Here is an 18289-nt window from a genome sequence, read left to right as displayed (position 1 = left end):
AGGGGAAGAGAAAATAGGAGTTCATAGATGTAAAATCAGATTGAGTGTGTGAAGTGATAAACTAATTTAACCAGTAGAGGGAGACTTGACATAAAATGTGTTGAGTACTCATTAACCCAAGCATGTGACTTTGTGACCCAATAGCTAAACTTTATTTCCATAGGTTTATTGGGATTTTTAATACCCACAGAGAATAAACAGCTTTTTGAAAATTTTTCATGAAAATTTAAATAAAATAAAGTTTTAATGTTCTATGGAGAGGCATCCCTTCTCCATTTGCTGGGTATAATTGCTTTGGGTTTTTGCATTTTAATTTAAAGAAATCCTACAAAGTTTGTCGTCCCCCTGAAACTGTCTTTTTTGTTAAATCAAAAAAGCATGTTTACTTCCATTTTTTTAATAGAAAACTTGTGCATAGACTGATTACTCTGAAGTTTAGAATCAACAAGGGTTTAGTAAAGCATAAACAAATGGCTCAGTATATTGATAAAAAATACACTCTCTGAGCGATTTTATCTCACATCTATAAGGCTGGGTTTGCCTAGATACTGTATAAATTTTAATGAACAGAATAGAATAATTATGTATCACTACTGATAGCATGGGATTGAAAATGTTTAAATTCTATGGCAGAATACCCCGCAGCAGCCATTGCAGGATCATTATGATTTAGTCTTAGTGACTTATTAGTCCTCTTGACTACCAACTTTTAACTTTTAAGAGCTAAAACACTAAACAGCAGTGATTTTGCTGTGTACGATTCTTATAAATTAAGTTTCTTATAAATCACCTATAAGGAGCTACTTTTAGTCTTAAGATGTTTGAAAACAGGCCCATACGTCTTTCATTCCAGTATATTAAATTACAAATATATATTCATCCTCTTTATTATATGGAAGATCAAACCAGCCTGCAGATAAACTTTATTGCTGCAGTATACGTTTTAGCTGAATTACCTAAATTTATTGTTTAGAATTTATGATCTATCATCCAAAAAAGGCAGATGTTCAAAGTTGTCAAGATTCTGCAACGCAGGCTAACTCTGGAAATCATATCACAATGTGCTGTGGGACAGTAAAATGCTGAGATGTTTAAGATATGTATAGTTTTATGGATTCTGATATGACAAGACGTCCATACTGTCTGAATGCACTAAGACACAGTGATACTGTAGGTTACTGAACTGTTGATGACTTGCACTCATATTGAGCCCTCTCCTGCTTAAACAGTACATACGTAATTTTGTCCTTTAACTAAATAATAAATACACTAAGAACCATTTTTGACTGAATGGTTCAATAAAACAAAAGTTTTTTTATAAAAAAATAAGAAATGGCTATATTGAAAGAAAGAAATGGTTATTAGAAGCTTTGAGTCAATCATTTTTGGGGGAATTAAAAACCTTTCATAGTGCCTTTTTTAAGAGTGTGTAGATACATTAGGCTACTTTATAAACACTAAAAGGATATGTCAACTGTTTCAAGTCAAAATGCCACTCAGCAGAAGTCAATCAGGAGAAACCTTAAGGAATGTTTCTGTAGAATGAGAACCGTTGAGTAAATCAAGGGACATGAGATAACTAATCGATCAATGACCCATGACTAGTGGTGCCTTGTATGGTTGATAGGTGATAAGATTGGATTGGCAGAAGAAAGAGGTCAAGGTTTGCTACACGTTGCTAAATGTTTTGAGATAACCTCACAGTCTTGTCATGCTTTCCCCATTACTCAGTTTATAACAGTGAGACGTAATCACATTTGCTGTGTGTTGAAAACCAAATGACTTAACCATGACAAATCGCTCTACTTTGTTCAGAAAGCACCATAAATTGTATTATCACGTATTTGTTGACGTATTTCCTTGATTGAAATGTTGGAGTGAAATTATTTGTGTCTCATAGAACACACGTTGCCAGTAGAAATAGAAGTTAGATTTACTGTAGTTTAATAAACATCATTTTGGACGATTCATTAATAAATAATAACATTGTCTACAGAATCGCATATGCTGCAGTGACAATGATAACAGACATATGCTTGACCAACACAGATAAGAGATTAGCTTAACGTCTGCGTTGACGTATTGTGCATTTTTTTAAATAAAAATATTTCCCACAATAATAATTTCACTGAATATTTGCCATGTGTATTCAAAATGTATACAAAAAAAGAATACACATTGTTTGTGTGTGTTTTATCCTGCCAGATCTAATTCCTTATTCCGTGTAGGCTACCCTTTGAACCTTTGATATGTGTGAGGACAGAGTTCCAATTCCACACAGACCGTTCCTGTTCTATAAAAGCCCTGTGTCTCTGCTGTTCATTCTCCATCATTCAGAGCAGTAACACTCAGGTAAGAGCTCAAACCAGCAGTTGCCGTGAGAAGATATTGATATAGACAATTGTTCTTTTTATTGCAGACTTTCTCAAATCTCACTTTGACTGTTTTTTTGTCTTTCAGGGCATAACCATGAAATTCGTGGCTCTTGCACTAACTCTTCTCCTGGCTTTGGGTAAGTAACATCACTTTTTCACAGTTACAAGTTTTCTGAGGTTATTTGTTTGATTGTAGTTAAAATAACTTTCTGAAAACTCTTTGCTTTGATATCGTAACAATTCAACAGCTACTTTATACTGTGTAGTGGCACAAAGGTTGTAGCTGTTCTCCCCAAGGTTTCTTAAAGCTTTTCTTGTGGGTCTTTTCAGGTGCCCAGGCCCGTTTTCTGCAGGCTGATGCTCCTTCCCAGTTGGAGCACTACAAGTCCGCAGCTCTTGTGTATCTGAACCAGGTCAAGGAACAAGCTCAAAAAGCCCTTGACAACTTGGACGGTTCCGAATATGAGCAGTACAAGTAAAAGACACTGCTTTTTACGACCTCAAAGAACTCAACTCAATTGCTTTCCATTTACTGTTCTCTCATTTGTTTTCTTGTCATTTCCCATTCGATCATTTGCTCTCTTAATTTTATGTTTGTATACTGCTGTCTCAGTTTATAGTCATATACTGTATACTTTTTCTGTTTCATATTTTACCAAATATAGTTTCTCTTCATAACCTTTATAATTTCTTCTTCAGTTTTAAATGCAGCTATCAGTATCTCCATATTCTTGTTTCTCCCTATAAGGTTGAAACTCTCAGAGAGCCTCACTAAGCTGCAGGACTATGCCCAGGCTTCCTCCCAGTCTCTGACCCCCTACACAGAGAGCGTCTCCAACCAGTTCCTGGAGACCACCAAGCAGCTGCGCGAGCGTGTCATGACCGACATCGAAGACCTCCGTTCCAAGCTGGAGCCCCACCGCGCTGAGCTGCACGAGGTGCTGGAGAAGCACATCAACGAGTACCGTCAGAAACTGGAGCCCCTCTTCCAAGAGTATGTGACCATGAACCGCGAAAACAGCGAGAAGCTGCGTGCCAAGCTGCAGCCCCTGATGGATGAGATGAGGCAGAAGATTGAGACCAATGTTGAGGAGACCAAGTCTAAACTGATGCCCATGGTCGAGACTGTGCGCACCAAGCTGACCGAGCGCCTGGAGGACCTGAGGACCATGGCTGCCCCCTATGCTGAAGAGTACAAGGAACAGCTTATGAAGGCTGTTGAGGAGGCCAAGGAGAAGCTCAACCCACACACTCAAGACCTTCAGACCCGTATGGAGCCCTACATGGAGGAGCTGAAGGCCAGGTTTGCAGTTTTGTATGACACCATTTCCAAGGCCATTCAGGAATAAAACAACAAACCCGAGAACTCTGCACACAAATGCTCACAAACAACTGTAGCAAAAGGGTTCTTAATACAATCTGTGTGTGTGTCTAAATGAAGGGCTTGTGTGTTGGGTTTTCAAAATGCTCATGTTAAATAAAACCTTAATGTGACAATGCAATCAAATAAAATCCACCAAAAGACCTTAATCTCAGTCAGTGTTTTCTTAAACTTACTCAGTTCTCTGAAATAACTTGCTATGATCACGACTCAAAATTATAAATCGTTTACATTTAATTTAATTTATCATCTTTCATAGAAATACAGCTTGTTTTTATTAGCACACAGATAAAATCTCAAAGCCATTTAAAGAGACAGTTTACCCAAAAATTAAAATATCTTCATTAACTTGCTCTAATTTCTTTCAACCAAACAGTTCTTGACCAATTTTGACTACCATAGTAGGAACATTTGCTTTATGGATTTCTTTGTTCTGCCGAAAATATTTATTTTCCTACTATTGTAGTCAATGGTGTCCAAGATCTGTTTGGTTACAAGCATTCTTCCAAATATCTTTCTCTGTGTTCCTCAGATCAAGAAATGTACACAGACTTGGAACAATTTGAGCGTGAGTAAATTATGACAATTGAATCTTCAATTGTTTATCCTCAAAAAATTCAAAATAAAACACAGAAACAGGCAGTCATACAGTTTCAAATGTAATAGAAAGCTTGTTAAATTCTGAAAAAAACATTTTTTAAGTTTGCAAACATGTTTAATGGCCTTCAGAGAACAAACGTAATGTACTGTTTAGAACTCTTTGGAACTACAGTCAATAAATACTGAAGATAAGTTCAATTCATATCGAAAGGATTTCCATCATTAAACTGATACCTACTGTACCATGGAAATACAAAAGCTTGGCTCACAAGTGTCTGAATCATAATATTTCAACATCATTTCTTGCAGTGTAAGTGTGAATGTGTTTTCTCTGTCCTCATTTGGAAGGACAGAAGGGACAGGAATTGTTCTTGCTGGTCTTGAGCCAAACACTGACACACTAAAGAAAAGAAAACACAGCAACACAGTTAGTGCACATAGACAGTGTGTAGGCAAACTGTGTGCTTTATAGAAACACACCATTATATACTCACATCTTTGTGCATTGTATGAGTGCAGTTTGTGCTGTATTGGGTTACAGCATCCACAGAGTTCTGGCATATCAAACAAAATTTCCGAGCAGAGGGCTGAAATAAACAGAAGAATAAAAATGCTTGAAACCCATTCTTCTTGTTTTATAAAGATATGCTTTAAATTCAAAACGGTTCAGTGTATAACTAAATGGGATTTGAGAAATGGGATTTTAAAGTTCAGTGTTTGAACTTTAGTGGCATCTAGTGGTGAGGCTGTGAATTGCAAGCAACAGCTCACTCCACCCCTCCCGTTCGAAGCACTATGTTAGCTGACACAGCACTAAGATGACCTTGTGTCAGGAGATAACATATTTATGAAATAAACTCTGCAGAGCAGTTTGTCCATTTAGGGCTACTGTAGAACCAACATGACGATGTAAAGGGACCCGTGGTGTGTGTAGATAGAAATGGTGTAACCTCTTAATAGACCTCTGAAGTGACCCATTTGTCAGATATGACAAATATGACCCATACCTGAAATGTGACCTCTGCATTTAACCCATCCAGTGAATAGTAAACACACGCACTGCAAGTTGTAAACACGCACTGAGAATCGAAACTGTTGACCTTCCGTTCACGAGTCCTACTCTCTAACCACTAGGCCAACTAGTTATTGCATTTTACACATTAAACCTTTAATGAAGTTCCCACCTGTGGAGGTCTTGTTTGAAAGACTTTAGCAACAGGGGCACGGAATTGAGGCCTCATGGGATGCATCAGTTGAGCTGGTGGACGCTGGATCGGACCAACTGAACCAGGAAAAGGCCTAGCTCCAGACGGAGGCGCTATAGGCCCTGGTGGCTGAAATTGCAAAGAAACAGATTTAAATAATTCAGAGAAGAAAGATATGTCTGATTTAGAAAGACAGAGAAAGGGTGTGTTCTCACGGGTCTCTGGTTCTGTGCAAGTTTCTGTGCAACTTGAGAAATAATATGATCCATCGACAGACCAGCCATAGTTCCACGCTCACTCTTGATTTGCTGCAGAACCCTTGTTAACTGATCTCTGATACAGACAGTGACATAGAGCTTTATGAGTAATACAATTTAGTTAAAACATCATCATATAACAAAGTACGATCTCAGTACCTTGTGCATTGTGGGAAATGTGAGCCCAATTTCTCAAGCACCTTGTCTAGTTTGCCTGCCGGTGTAGGGTTTGATGGAAGGGCTTGAGAGGAAGAGTTTTGTGTAGTGGTCTGCACTAACATTTGGGGAGGGCGCACTGTTGCTTGGGGATAAAAAGTGGCTCTAGGATTATTTGGTAATCCCATATAGGTTGCTGCTGAGGCAACAGCAGGCGCAAGAGAGACACCCGGAATGCCAGGGTGAATCTGTGGTGATAGAGCTGTGACTTGTGGAAGATGTAGTGGTTGAGGCAGGGAGCTGGTTGGTATGAATATTTGGGATGGTGGACCCATAGCAGAGACGGCAGGTGGATAAAGTGTGTTTTGAGATGGAGCAGAAAGTGGGGGTGGGGCCACTTGGGGTAGTGTGGCAGAGGGGTGAATCTGGGGACGAATGAAAGAAGGTGTGCTAGAGTGTGGACCAGTGCTGAAAACTGGATGGGATACAGGATTCTGAAGTGAAGTCATTATTAGCTCGAACTGTACAAAGAGAGAGAAAGTCAAATTAGTGAAAAATATTTCCCCCATGACAAAAGGCCTGGGAACACGATATCAGGCTACTAGGTGTCAAGTACAAGATCATTCCTCATCCTGATTGTAGTATTATTCCCGAATTTTGTTCTTGAAAATAATTCACATGCAGCATAAATGTTTTAACAAAATGTTTACATATTATTTTATGTTTTTATACACACCTATTACATCCTGACGGTTTAGATTAAACAATGGAGCAAGTTTTTCTTTCTTGCACAATTTCATCGACTTGCTCATTTCTATTCTGTCACTACTCTAAACTGTGTCCATACCTGAAGACCGGTTTGAAATCTGTCCCTGAGTCTCTGACTAGTCTCGTATGTCACCCTGTGTCTCACAAGTGGGCCAACTAGAGAAGTGTTCATGAAGCGCATATGATGCTGCAAGCTGTCTAAAATCTGGTGGTTTTAATCACAAATGTAAAACATCACAAGAGTGGCATGCTTGTGTCTTGTAGAGGGCACTAATAATCAAACTCACTATAGGCACTGGTGGAAGTGAGGGGAGAGGGATTGGTGGCAAATTCTCCAACTGTTCACCTCGTCGCAGGAGCTGATAGTGTTCATTAAACTTATTCTGTGAAAGACAAATAGAGACAGAAGGAGAGAGTGAAAAGCCAACTCTCTTTAATTTATTTTTATTACAGTAGCTCCAGCCCTCACCTTTAATACTGTCAGATTTTTGTGGACCATGCCCAAATTCTGCTCCCATTTCTGTCGTTGGAGTACATTCTGCTGGGAAGGATTTAATCTGTACAAAATAAGCAAAAATTCCAAAGGAATCATTTGACTTTAATGCACCGTCCGGACGTATGGTAAACTAGCAACAGAAATACACACACAGTACCTAAGAGAATTAAGATATCTTTCTGTGTCTGCAATCCAGTCCTCCACCTGAGAAACGGCAAGCTCCTTTTGCATCTCAAGTGCAGCCATCTACTCAAACAAACACAAACACAAATTGGCAACATGCCAATCCACAAGTTTCCCAAGCCTTATTTTTGTATTTAAAAGCGTACTGGCTGCATGCACATATCATAAAGCTTCTGTATCATCAGATGCATTAATCTGATAGTAAAGATCACGTGCAAAAGCTGCCTTTAAAAATCTTCTCTACGTTTTTCTCTCTATATAGCTTGCCGCTATATTCCAACAGACATGTTAAGAATTCTTGTAAATGCAGTTTACTGTCTCGTGTTTTTATTGAAGACAATACAGTTTATTGATGATTTCATGAATCTATTTGAACTCCCTTTTAAAACTCCTTTTAAACAATGAGCACATTCAGTCTAAGTGATGTTTAATGTTCATAATCATTTTGCTTGTGATAACCGATCCATGTTTTAAAATTAGTTATTAAATTAGTAGTTTAAAACTGTTCAGTCCCTCACAGGAGCAGCCCGTCTTCAAATCTGTGTGTGATGTGCCCTTTTTTTAAGACGCGAAATAAGCTTTGCCAGTTTGTAAATGCAGCCACGAACAGCAAGTGTTGCTCATCAGTTTGGAAATTATTTTTTAATAGATTACCACACAACCAACAGTATTACAATTCAAATTAAAATATCATCAGCCATCAGAATAAGTTATTCAACGCTGCAATAGACTACTTCCGTGTAGTGTATTGCACTGAAAGTTTTACAAACGTTAATTTTTATAGTAGCGCCCTCCGGAAACTTAAGGATAAGATAAGAACAATTTCTGGAATGAAAGGAATTAGCTGGGAGGGTGCAAAACGTACCTCATCCCTTGTGGCTGTCTGATTGGCTTGCTCTGCCTGCCTACAAAGCGTCTCCATTTCCACCCTTAAATCAGCTATTTCCTTCTCCCAAGTCAGTCTATAATAAATACAAGCATAAATCAGATAAAACTACAGAAACAAACACAGAGACGTTGTAAGTCTTAACTTGCTTTGGATATTTACTTCTCTTGACTCTGCTCCTCTTTTAGCATCTTCAGTTTTTTGTCAGTGTCCTCCAGCTCCTGAGCCAGTCTACATACCAGACGTTCAGAAATTCAGTCACACATATCAAAGCAAACAAATTTACCTAAACTGACAGACAGTAGCTGCATCCCAAATCATATGCAGTGTAGAATTTGAATAAGTACCCACCTATCGACTGTTAAAACAGTACATTCTATATAGTATGAGTGGGAGTAGTATGAATACATTTGGGACATATTGCATCCGACATTTTTATGATCATGTGACCTGTATGCTCTTTGACCTATGACAACAACCTGCAAGTAGGCTTTGGTAAAAATATACTTTAGTCATGAGAAATTTCTTTATCTACACGTGTCTGTTGCTCAGCAACTGTGACATCATGGGATAGAATAGTGTCCGTTGCACAACTCTCAGCGGAAACAGTAGATCTAGGTATTTCTCACCTACTATTTTTTGAATACTAAGTTTATTAGTATGCAAATGTTTATTAGTAACTCTTCTGGCTTACTATATATAGTATGGAACTAGAAAATTTCTGACGCAGGGAGTGAGTTGCTCCAATGATTGATATTTACCTTGTTTTCTCCTTTTCCATTCGTTCCTTTTCGGCAGTAAGCTCTTGCAGTTTTATCATGAAGTTTTTCCGTGTGGTCTTGCTGCTATTCAGCTCCAGTTTCGTTTGCAAGGATTCAATTTTTTCAATAAAACCCTAAATTTCAACAGCAATACAAAAACTAGGCTCAAGAGGTTATACCAGAAGGAATGACTAAGAAATCCAACAATATATTATCATTTCAGGATTATAAATACAACATCAATGGTGTGTTTTGGACATACTGAACAACTCCAGTGCTATAGTTAATAATCGCTTTTAAAGCTCTGAAAGAGATAGATTTATATTACATTTATGTATTTCTTTGGCAGACGGTTTTCAAAGCGACTTTCAAAGCAACTATGTACACATAGTGTGTGTGTTTCCCCTGGAATCAAACTTGCAATCTTTCCACTGCCAAGAAAATGCTCTGCTATTTCGTTCCATTTGTGCCAAAAATGTGTCGACTGAGTTTTACAACAGTACAATTGTCTATATCCACTGTAGGCAATTTCCTGTGTTACATTTGTTTTTGGTTTGCGCGTATGTATGTGTCCTCAGTTTATGTCGCCTGTATGTGTCAACTTCCCTTTATTGACGTCTCTATATGTTGTCCAATTGTGTTCTCGGTTTAGGTCATCTATAATTCAATTAACCTTTGAACAACAGGGAGGACAACATATACAGCACAAACAACATAACCGGATGTCAGGGAGGACAACAAATACAGACTACATGAACTGATGACAGACACAGACACGCATTCAAAACGATCACAACATGCAACAGTAGTAGACATGCAACGCAGACACATTTCTGGCACATATGGACCCTCGTGTTCTTCGAATTAGGAACAATTACTGATGTAAGATTCAGAAGTGTGAGATTGAACCTGGTATTGATGATTCCTCTCTTGTATTGTCTTCTGTAGATTGCTGACACAGAGATTGTGTTCTCTCTTTTCTGCTGCATGCTGCTTCATAAGAGACTCATACTGCTGGGTCAAGTTCATTCTGTAGTCGTCTATAGCGCGCTAGAGAGAACGAGGAAAGTGATATAAAATCAATATACACTAACCCATGATTTAAATTAATCTTACATGTCCCTCTTTTTCATAGAAACACACACACCGCAGTCCTAAAGCAAATCAGCAGTAGGGCGTTGAAAACGTACCATGTCTGATTTAAAATCTTCGTTTGTGCTCGTAGACCTTTCTTCTGTGCTGTTCTCTGTCTGTAGTAAAAACAACTATGAAACTGACACGTACAGATAATATTTACAATTGAAAAAGAGGTATTCATCAGGTGGTTGGGCAAACCTGTGCGGTTTGGCTGTGGGTTTCTTTGCTGAGTGGAAATGTGCTGTAATCTTGGTCTTCAGCATTTTGATTTAATATTGCTGGGAAGCTGTTCTCAGTGGACCAGATGCTGGTGGATGAGCTGATCCATGGAGAGGGATCCGGGGGAGCCACGACAGAATCGGGACAACTGACGAAACAAAGGGGACAAACGGTGGTGTTGTTGTGTCTTTCAAGAAACCCATTAAAATTCCACTTTGACCTTTTGTATAACGTACTTACTGAACTAGGTCTTCCTCATCTAATGCGAAACTCCACTCACTTTCCATTGACACAAATCAAAGGCTTGTGGATCTGATAAACATGTAGATTTGAAACCTAAGTAGATATAATTTTATAAACGCAACTGCACCGGTCTAGCGGTTATATGTTAACATATTTACCAACGATACGGTGATTAAAAAAGTCAAATAAAAGCTCAAATGAAATCTCGAAACGTGACCGCCAAAAGGAAGCTAACGCTAGAGCACAGAAACGAAACCGAAAGCTCACACAAATTCAGAGCTGTGTGGTTTAATATATCAGTGTAGTCTTATTACATTAGCGCAATAAGAACTCTTTTAAAAGCCACAAACATTCGCTGATTCGGCTTTTACAGTCTCTAAACCTAAACGTGCTTTATTATTTCCGGGGTGTGACGTCACACGCTGTCGGTTTCGAGCGCTTTGCTCCAACCCGTGTGTATATACTGCAGATCGAGGCGTGACTACCCCAGACAGGGGCTACTTGTGGTGCTCTGTCCATATGCCATTTCATTGGTTATTGGCGAAGTAATGACGTCGATGCCACGTTAAACAGGAAATGGGTAATGCCATTAAAAATAAAATTATTATCAAAGGGTTTAATTATACTAACAGTACAGATATTAACAATTGGTGGTTTAAATACCTATGTGAGGTGTCTCATCGAGATGTTAAAGCATTCGTTTTATTTTTAGTGAAACTTTTTTCAGTCAGATAAGTGCCAATTTTAGGATCGTAACATCCAGAACGGTGCACATAATCTGCGTAAATTAATTTGTTTACGTTCTATGAAGAGGCATTCCTTCTCCATTTGTTAGGTATTATTACTTCTGGTTTGTGCGTTCTAATTCACAGAAATCCTAAATTGCCGTCTCCCCAAAAACGTGTCCTTTTTGTTAAATCCACAACCACATATACAGTATCTCACAAATTTTTATTTTATTTAGTTTACATATTATATATTTTATTGTGACAACACTGAAGAAATTACACTTTGCTACCACGTAAATAAGTGAGTGTACAGCTTGAATAACTAAATAACTCAACAGACACACCTTCACTACAGAATTTCAGCCGCTATTAGATTATTAATGATAATCTTAGATCTAAATTGTTTTTTTGCCTTGTTATGCAAGCAGTGTCGAGTTTGTGCAGAGGCTGCAGCTTTTGCCCGAGGGGAACTGAAATTCCCTGGTTTCCCTCTGAGGTTTTTTTTTGTCCTACAATGGAGTTGGGTTCAACGCCACCATTTGCATACTGTTTTGCACTGTGTGCCTGGCTGGTGGGGGCTGCTAAAATTTAATAGTTTTATTTAATTAACACTGCATACAGGAATTTATAGTCTGTCTGAAATTTGACCTGTGTTTTGACTTGCATAACCTTATATGTTTTGCTTGTCCAGCTGCTTTGTAACAATGAAAATTGTAAAAAGCAATATATAAATCAAGTTGATTTGACTTACTGTGAGTGCGTAATTTCACTGAAGATTGCTTCAATAATCTTGGCGCGTTCACTGCAGGATATGTAAAACAATTATTCTTGAAAGAGGGTGAAATACCAACTCTATTTGGAACTATTAGCTCCACCGAATCACAACCTGAAAGTGTGACTATTTATTTTTGTCTCAATTTAAAATTTGTGTACCTTATGTCTGTGTTTAGCTAATGCATATAACAATTACGTTAACATGTACCATAAATTCTGGGGTACAGTTTGTTTATCTAGCTATGAACTCGCCTAATTTTAGTGTTCAATTATTAACTCTCAAAGTATTTATTTCAAGAACTAAGTGGAGTACTATCTGTATTGTAATAACATCTGAAGATACGAACGCCGTACACTGTATGCCATGACAACTAGTCCAAGAATAATATTGTTAATAGAGGAGTGTAAATGTCCTATTTGCACCTAGATATATAGGGGTGAAACTAAATAATTTTTATAACGTCGACTTTCTGAAATGCTCTATCTAACATAACAACGCACAGTAAAGACGAAATAATATTATTACAAACGTATTAACAGTATTTTAAGTCAAAATAATATTTTATTTAAATGATGAGCAAAAGCACAACATGCATGTTGTCACACTGGAACTTGCTGAGAAACAATGTGCTCCAGTCGGGCTTGAGTTTCTTCTTGATTAGCATATTCGGATGTTACTTCGTCAGACTCGGGCTCAAACTGCTATCTATACACTATAATATTCAACCACCTGTGAACCGTTATTCCAGTAATGATGAAAGGCGTTCCATTTGCGACACATGATGAACAAGTTGAATACGTTTGACCAATCACAATAGACTACACCATCTGACCAATCACATGACAGTAGGCTCGCGGATAGGAGTGGATTAGACGGATGAATCAGTCAGTCAGTCAAGAAGTATGGTTAGAATAACTGCTATTATTACGATACAACAGTGTTTTTACACCTTGTATGTACATAAACTTGTCGTTGGACACTCCATAAACCAAAGTAGGACCTTAAAAATCCAATGTTACTCTTTAACTTACATTTTTACAGTTGTGCCTCCCTTAAAATGTTATATGGATCCAATTCATGTTCAGTAAAATTAATTTAATGCAGAAAAACTAGCTGGTATTGTATAGTACTGTATGCAATTGACCAGTATCGGTATCAGAATCGACCAATAGTTGTTTTCTAAAATCGGTATGGGTGTCACGGTTATGGACAGAACCCAAGCGCAGGCAGACTTGATATAAATAACAAAACTTTATTTAAACAAAAAACCCACGATGGGGGAAAACATTAACAAAAACCAAGACACAAATGAAAACTAAAACTTCCCACAAGGGGGACAAAACAAACGAAGAATAATAAATCAACAAAATCCACAAATTTAGAACAGGAATCCATGAACAGGACTAATCCAACAAGGTGACTTCAACAGGGATGATGATAACAATGAACTGACAAGAGACAGAGGGAAACTGGGACTTGATAAAGGGAAACACTGACGAGGACTGATCACACAGGGAGAGTGGCAGCAGGTGACATGAATGAAACACTAAGGGAAACCGGGGAAACAAGGTGGCGGGGCTAAATGACGACACCGGAGAGAGAGAGCGAGCATGGCGTGACAAACCAAAACAATGCTCTTTCTCCACACAAAACACATGGGACTGACATGATCCTGCCGCAAGACTCGAAAACCAAGACAAGAAGAGGCAGGATCATGACAATGGGCCCAAAAAAATACTATCGCCGAATCCTTAATGGTCATATAGGGCTCACCCACAAAAAAATCATAACGCCTAGACAATTTCTAACATTCTCTTCCGCTTTGTTTAATAATCTGCATATTGTGCTTCCTTTTTCTTTTAAGGCATGTCTTTAGACATTCAATCGCAACATCATCACTACATTAAACATTGTCATTTGAAATTTTCAACGTAACGTCATACTATATTTAGAAACAAGTGGGTTAACTCTCAGAGCGTCATATGTTTTAGACTGAGTCTAATGGAGCTGCAACGGAGGGATACTGTGTGTGCGAATGAATATGAAGAAAGTGAAGGGATACAACACACTGATACTTTTAGAACTGAAGATATTTATCAATGTCTTCAGCAACCATCTACTGAAGCCTACCAAATTAATAAGAATACAACAGTGATCTCAGGTAAGACAACAGACGATGGATAAAAAAATAGACAAAATAATCCTAGTTCCTCTCTCTTAATCTTTCCTTTAACAGAACGTTATGGGAGGAAACATGTGTTTTTGATTGGTGCTGTAAATATTCTGATTTTAACTATTCTGCTTGCCATCGTGGGAATGAATTGTAAGTTTCATGCACTGCAAGGCACACCACTTAAATGTATATGAATTACATAACTAAAGAATCTATGTTGTCTTAGTATTCCATCATGTTCTTACTTTCTAGACACTCTCAACAAAGAAACACATCTGCTGGTGGCAAATGGGCAAGACGCAGAAAATCAAGGTTTTATTTTACGTTTGATTTACTTATGAGAAAAAAGGATTTGTGAAATAACATGGAATAATATTTTCTCTCCAGTTCAACACACCAAGAGCTGACTGTTTTAACTGTTTGAACATATATATTTTATTATCTTCAATGTCACACGTGTCTCAAATGTTCACACCTTTGTTTGTGCTGAAAAATTCTGTTATACCACAAACCAGAGCTGTTGCTGTGACAGAGCCAATGCAACAGTCTTTAAACCAGTATTATTCACAATATACAGAATAGCTGCATTTATATTTTTACATTTATAGAATATCCATTGGTGGAATCAAAGAAATCAGAAAGGTTAAATCAATCCTGGTAATCATTAATTCAGAGATAATTCAAATAAAATCATCAAATGCCATCTTACTTAATAGAAACAATAATGCTATGTTCCTATGCAACAATCAACCAGAAGCTGGAAGTAGTACACAATAACAAGTGGGTCAAAGTTGTGTACTGTTTTTCACTGCTATTGATTAGTTTGTATCATGAGTCAGACCTCTACATTAAATGTACATTATTCAGGTTTCTTTAACTCTTTAATGTTCTTTGCAATATTTCAGAGAAATGGGTACTCCAAGACAATGTGTTTTTTTTATTCTGGAGTGAGCACAGTGACTGCAGTGCAGCTATTAGATTCTGTGCTCAGAGGAATGCCAGCCTAGTCAATTTAACTTTAAAAAACAAGGTACAGTAGCTATCAATCCATTTTATTGATTTTGCACACTATACTGTACTTACAGCTATAATTTAATAGCATTTATAATTTACAGCATTTAATCCATGTTGCTCATTTAAAAGCAGGGTGAAAAGAAGTATAAAGCGAACAGTTTTCATTCAATTGTTACATTTAAGGGATTTACTCAGGCCTACATTATACTGTACAGAGCAGCCTAATGCAGAACTTTTGCAGAATCATGAAGAATTATTAAAAGGTTTGATCATGTTATACATCACACCCAAATATGAACTAACATTGTGAATTTATATAGTAATCCTTCAACTGTGTAAGTGCAGTTGAGAGGCAGGTGGGCTGCATTGTTTTTGGTATTAGTAAATTGTAAGGGACACATTGAAAATAGAAAACACAACGACTCAAAACAGTTTTGGTTTATTGTATTCAAAATCGACTATTTCTTGTTTTAGAATATGTATTTATTTGGGAATCGTGTGTGTGTGTGTGTGTAAGTAGTTCTGGTTGCAGTCCGAAGCCAATGGAAATCAATTTTTGGTCTTAAGAACCTCACTGGATGGATCTGGAGAGGGTGCTCCTGAATTTTCGGTAATTTCAACTAAATACAATATAAAAAAAAACATTCTACAATACAAAATGAAGTATGGTTCTTAAAAATGACCAAAATTCTGTTTAAAATTTATCAAATGCTACTGAGTGTGTTTTACGGAGTTTGAAAAAGAAATTGTTGTATGTGCTAAATGATGCCAAAAACAGTGGCAGAGTACTAAAAACGAGAAATGCTTGTGGCAACAGGATGTGTGGTTTGCGGTTTTGTGTTCACTGATCATGCGACTGGGAATAGAAAATGTGTTTTAAGCCCCTGCAGTTTCTGCTCTAATTTTGTATACAAGCAGGGTTGTTTCATTAAAATTATTATTATTATTAAAATAAATTCTTATATCATATTCTAAATACATTTCTGTTCATGTTAATTTCACTAGGGGCAGGGTGAATTGCCTGATGATGAAAAAAATCTTCAGTGTGGCACCATAACCCCTGAGACGGATAAAGCTTACGGAGAAGGATTTGTGTGTGAAAGGAAAGCCATATGAACTAGGCCTCTTAATGACATTTTCAGACACCATTATTAATTTTTCTAAATGTTAGTTTGTTAAACTGCTGATAGATTGTATCTGAATTTCAACCTGTGTATATCTGTGTGTGTGCATGGCTGTGCACAGACATTTTGCAGTGGCCGAAACTAAAAAAAAGGGAATTAAGGGTTGGGGCAGGAGAAGACAGCACAAACTCTTTTCTACTTATCACACTGTAGGACTCAAAAAATATGTAAATCTATATTTTATGTTGTAAGGTACAACTCTTTTAAAACATTTATAGTAGCCAATAAAGCATTTTAAAAAGTTATTTGTGGGTGAAAAAGTGATATTAACATGTATGCATTTGGCAGATGCTTAATTTCAATGTGACTTACATTGCATTATACTATAAATTTGTTTCTGAGCATATGCAATCCCTTGGATCAAACCTGACCCTAGCATTGCTAGTATGCTCTAACCACTGAGCTACAGGAAATATGGATGCATTAACATTAACAAATGATTCAATGGTTTTCACATGATCTCCTGCTGTGGGCTCCTATTAATAAGGTCTTAATACAATTGTATTTAGATAGTTAGATGTCGCTGTAGATTAGCAGCACATTACTGTAAAAATCAACAGTACAATACTGCATCTGTATATTACAGTAAAATACTGCAGCTCATAATGCATTCTGGGTAATTTTCATTGAGCGGGAAACTTTTACAGTAAATTTTGGTCTCGCTGTAACCTCGCTGTAGCTTTGCTGTAATGTGTAACGAAAGTGCGCCACAACGTCATCACGTCAAATCACACAGAGCTCATCCTGGCTGCAGCTGGAGGAGGATAATCGAATTCTGGCAGTTTGGTAAGTTTTTAGTTTGGTTTATTTTATGTGTTTCATACAAAAAAATTATTTTGTTTTTGTATTTTGCACAACAGTTTGTCACAGTGTTGTTTTAAACGTGGAATGAGAGAGATATGGTCGCCAACAAACGTTGCTTCTACCTCAGAAATTAAACTAAGTCAGCCCACTGCTTAAACCCGTTTTACACATCTCCCTTAATGAATATAGGATTATTTCAACCATTTATGAGGGTTTTGTAGAGTTTATTTTCTGTCGAATAGTTGAAGTTCGTTGATAATGGCAAGCTAGGTAAACCGACTTGTATTTGGTAATAGATAAACTCGCGTTTGTGTTCAAATAAAATAATCTTTGACCAATTCAACTAAGATTCCTCCTAAATAAATCCCATACGAAATAACAAAGTCACTGTAAAGTAGCCCACACAGCTACCAAACTGCTTCACACAAAATGAAACGTCATATTTAACTGCGATGAGTGCGATCCATACAGATTACTGCTGTTTTCATTGCTAACAGATTTATAAATGTGTTTGCGGCGCTTATTTCTGTATTTACGGTATATCCGCAGAAGCAGATATGATGTTCTTTAGAGTGTTTTACATTCAGTTGTCCAAAAAGTTTTGTATGACAATATATTTGTAGCGATATTGCTTCCAACACCTCAAATCAATGCTCGTACTTTGTTAATGAGCGCTGCTGACTCCGCCTTTACGTAATGACGCTGTACGGAAAGAGGAGCGCGATCAGCTTTAAACGCATTTCCAAAAACACATTGACTTTCGCTACACCAACGGTATAGAAAATGCAATCCCAAATATTTGAACTCTTAATGTTAAAGTTATACAGGGGAAAACATTTAAATGATCATTTTGCTACATTTTTGATTGACTATCTTAAGCGTATATAATAAACAGAATGGTTTCTAAATTTCAGCCAGTAACATATCATTATATATTTCTTCTT

At 37.3% G+C, this 18289-nt stretch overlaps 3 protein-coding genes across 3 annotated transcripts; 2 read left to right on the top strand and 1 right to left on the bottom strand.

The window, feature by feature from the left end:
- The first annotated feature begins 2259 nt into the window (after window positions 1–2259).
- Window positions 2260–3905, top strand: apoa1a (apolipoprotein A-Ia). Its single transcript, XM_079483023.1, has 4 exons — window positions 2260–2352; window positions 2461–2512; window positions 2706–2850; window positions 3124–3905. Exons 2-4 carry the CDS (start codon window positions 2470–2472, stop codon window positions 3722–3724), a joined length of 789 nt encoding a protein of 262 aa, XP_079339149.1. The 5' UTR covers window positions 2260–2352; window positions 2461–2469; the 3' UTR covers window positions 3725–3905.
- A 62-nt stretch (window positions 3906–3967) lies between these two features.
- Window positions 3968–11142, bottom strand: rnf214 (ring finger protein 214). Its single transcript, XM_079483012.1, has 15 exons — window positions 10665–11142; window positions 10404–10572; window positions 10259–10318; window positions 9978–10118; window positions 9069–9202; window positions 8470–8538; window positions 8287–8383; window positions 7396–7484; window positions 7212–7299; window positions 7030–7125; window positions 5978–6495; window positions 5777–5894; window positions 5541–5690; window positions 4851–4943; window positions 3968–4756 (listed from the first exon to the last, which is right to left on the bottom strand). The coding sequence occupies exons 1-15, from the start codon at window positions 10709–10711 to the stop codon at window positions 4694–4696; spliced, it is 1932 nt and encodes a 643-aa protein (XP_079339138.1). The 5' UTR covers window positions 10712–11142; the 3' UTR covers window positions 3968–4693.
- A 2871-nt stretch (window positions 11143–14013) lies between these two features.
- Window positions 14014–17049, top strand: LOC306909382 (uncharacterized protein). Its single transcript, XM_079483003.1, has 6 exons — window positions 14014–14331; window positions 14407–14493; window positions 14596–14655; window positions 15249–15373; window positions 15878–15967; window positions 16363–17049. The coding sequence occupies exons 1-6, from the start codon at window positions 14172–14174 to the stop codon at window positions 16471–16473; spliced, it is 633 nt and encodes a 210-aa protein (XP_079339129.1). The 5' UTR covers window positions 14014–14171; the 3' UTR covers window positions 16474–17049.
- Window positions 17050–18289: the final 1240 nt, after the last annotated feature.

Source organism: Barbatula barbatula (genome assembly GCF_947034865.1).
Source record: "Barbatula barbatula genome assembly, chromosome: 2".
In the NCBI taxonomy this organism is placed as follows: Eukaryota; Metazoa; Chordata; class Actinopteri; order Cypriniformes; family Nemacheilidae; genus Barbatula; species Barbatula barbatula.
This window is presented reverse-complemented; position numbering and strand designations above follow the sequence as displayed.

Bases quoted from the DNA above. Each gene is read 5' to 3' on its own strand.
- rnf214 (XM_079483012.1), bottom strand. From the start codon at position 10,711: ATGGAAAGTGAGTGGAGTTTCGCATTAGATGAGGAAGACCTAGTTCA. The intron at 8,539-9,068 runs GTAAATATCAAT...TCTGGTATGTAG, and splicing joins ATGGAAAAGGAGAAAACAAG to ACTGGCTCAGGAGCTGGAGG. The intron at 5,691-5,776 runs GTGAGAACACAC...TTGCAATTTCAG, and splicing joins TTGCACAGAACCAGAGACCC to CCACCAGGGCCTATAGCGCC.
- apoa1a (XM_079483023.1), top strand. From the start codon at position 2,470: ATGAAATTCGTGGCTCTTGCACTAACTCTTCTCCTGGCTTTGG. The intron at 2,513-2,705 runs GTAAGTAACATC...GGGTCTTTTCAG, and splicing joins AACTCTTCTCCTGGCTTTGG to GTGCCCAGGCCCGTTTTCTG. The intron at 2,851-3,123 runs GTAAAAGACACT...TCTCCCTATAAG, and splicing joins TCCGAATATGAGCAGTACAA to GTTGAAACTCTCAGAGAGCC.
- LOC306909382 (XM_079483003.1), top strand. From the start codon at position 14,172: ATGGAGCTGCAACGGAGGGATACTGTGTGTGCGAATGAATATGAAGAA. The intron at 14,332-14,406 runs GTAAGACAACAG...TTCCTTTAACAG, and splicing joins GAATACAACAGTGATCTCAG to AACGTTATGGGAGGAAACAT. The intron at 15,968-16,362 runs GTAATTTCAACT...TAATTTCACTAG, and splicing joins AGGGTGCTCCTGAATTTTCG to GGGCAGGGTGAATTGCCTGA.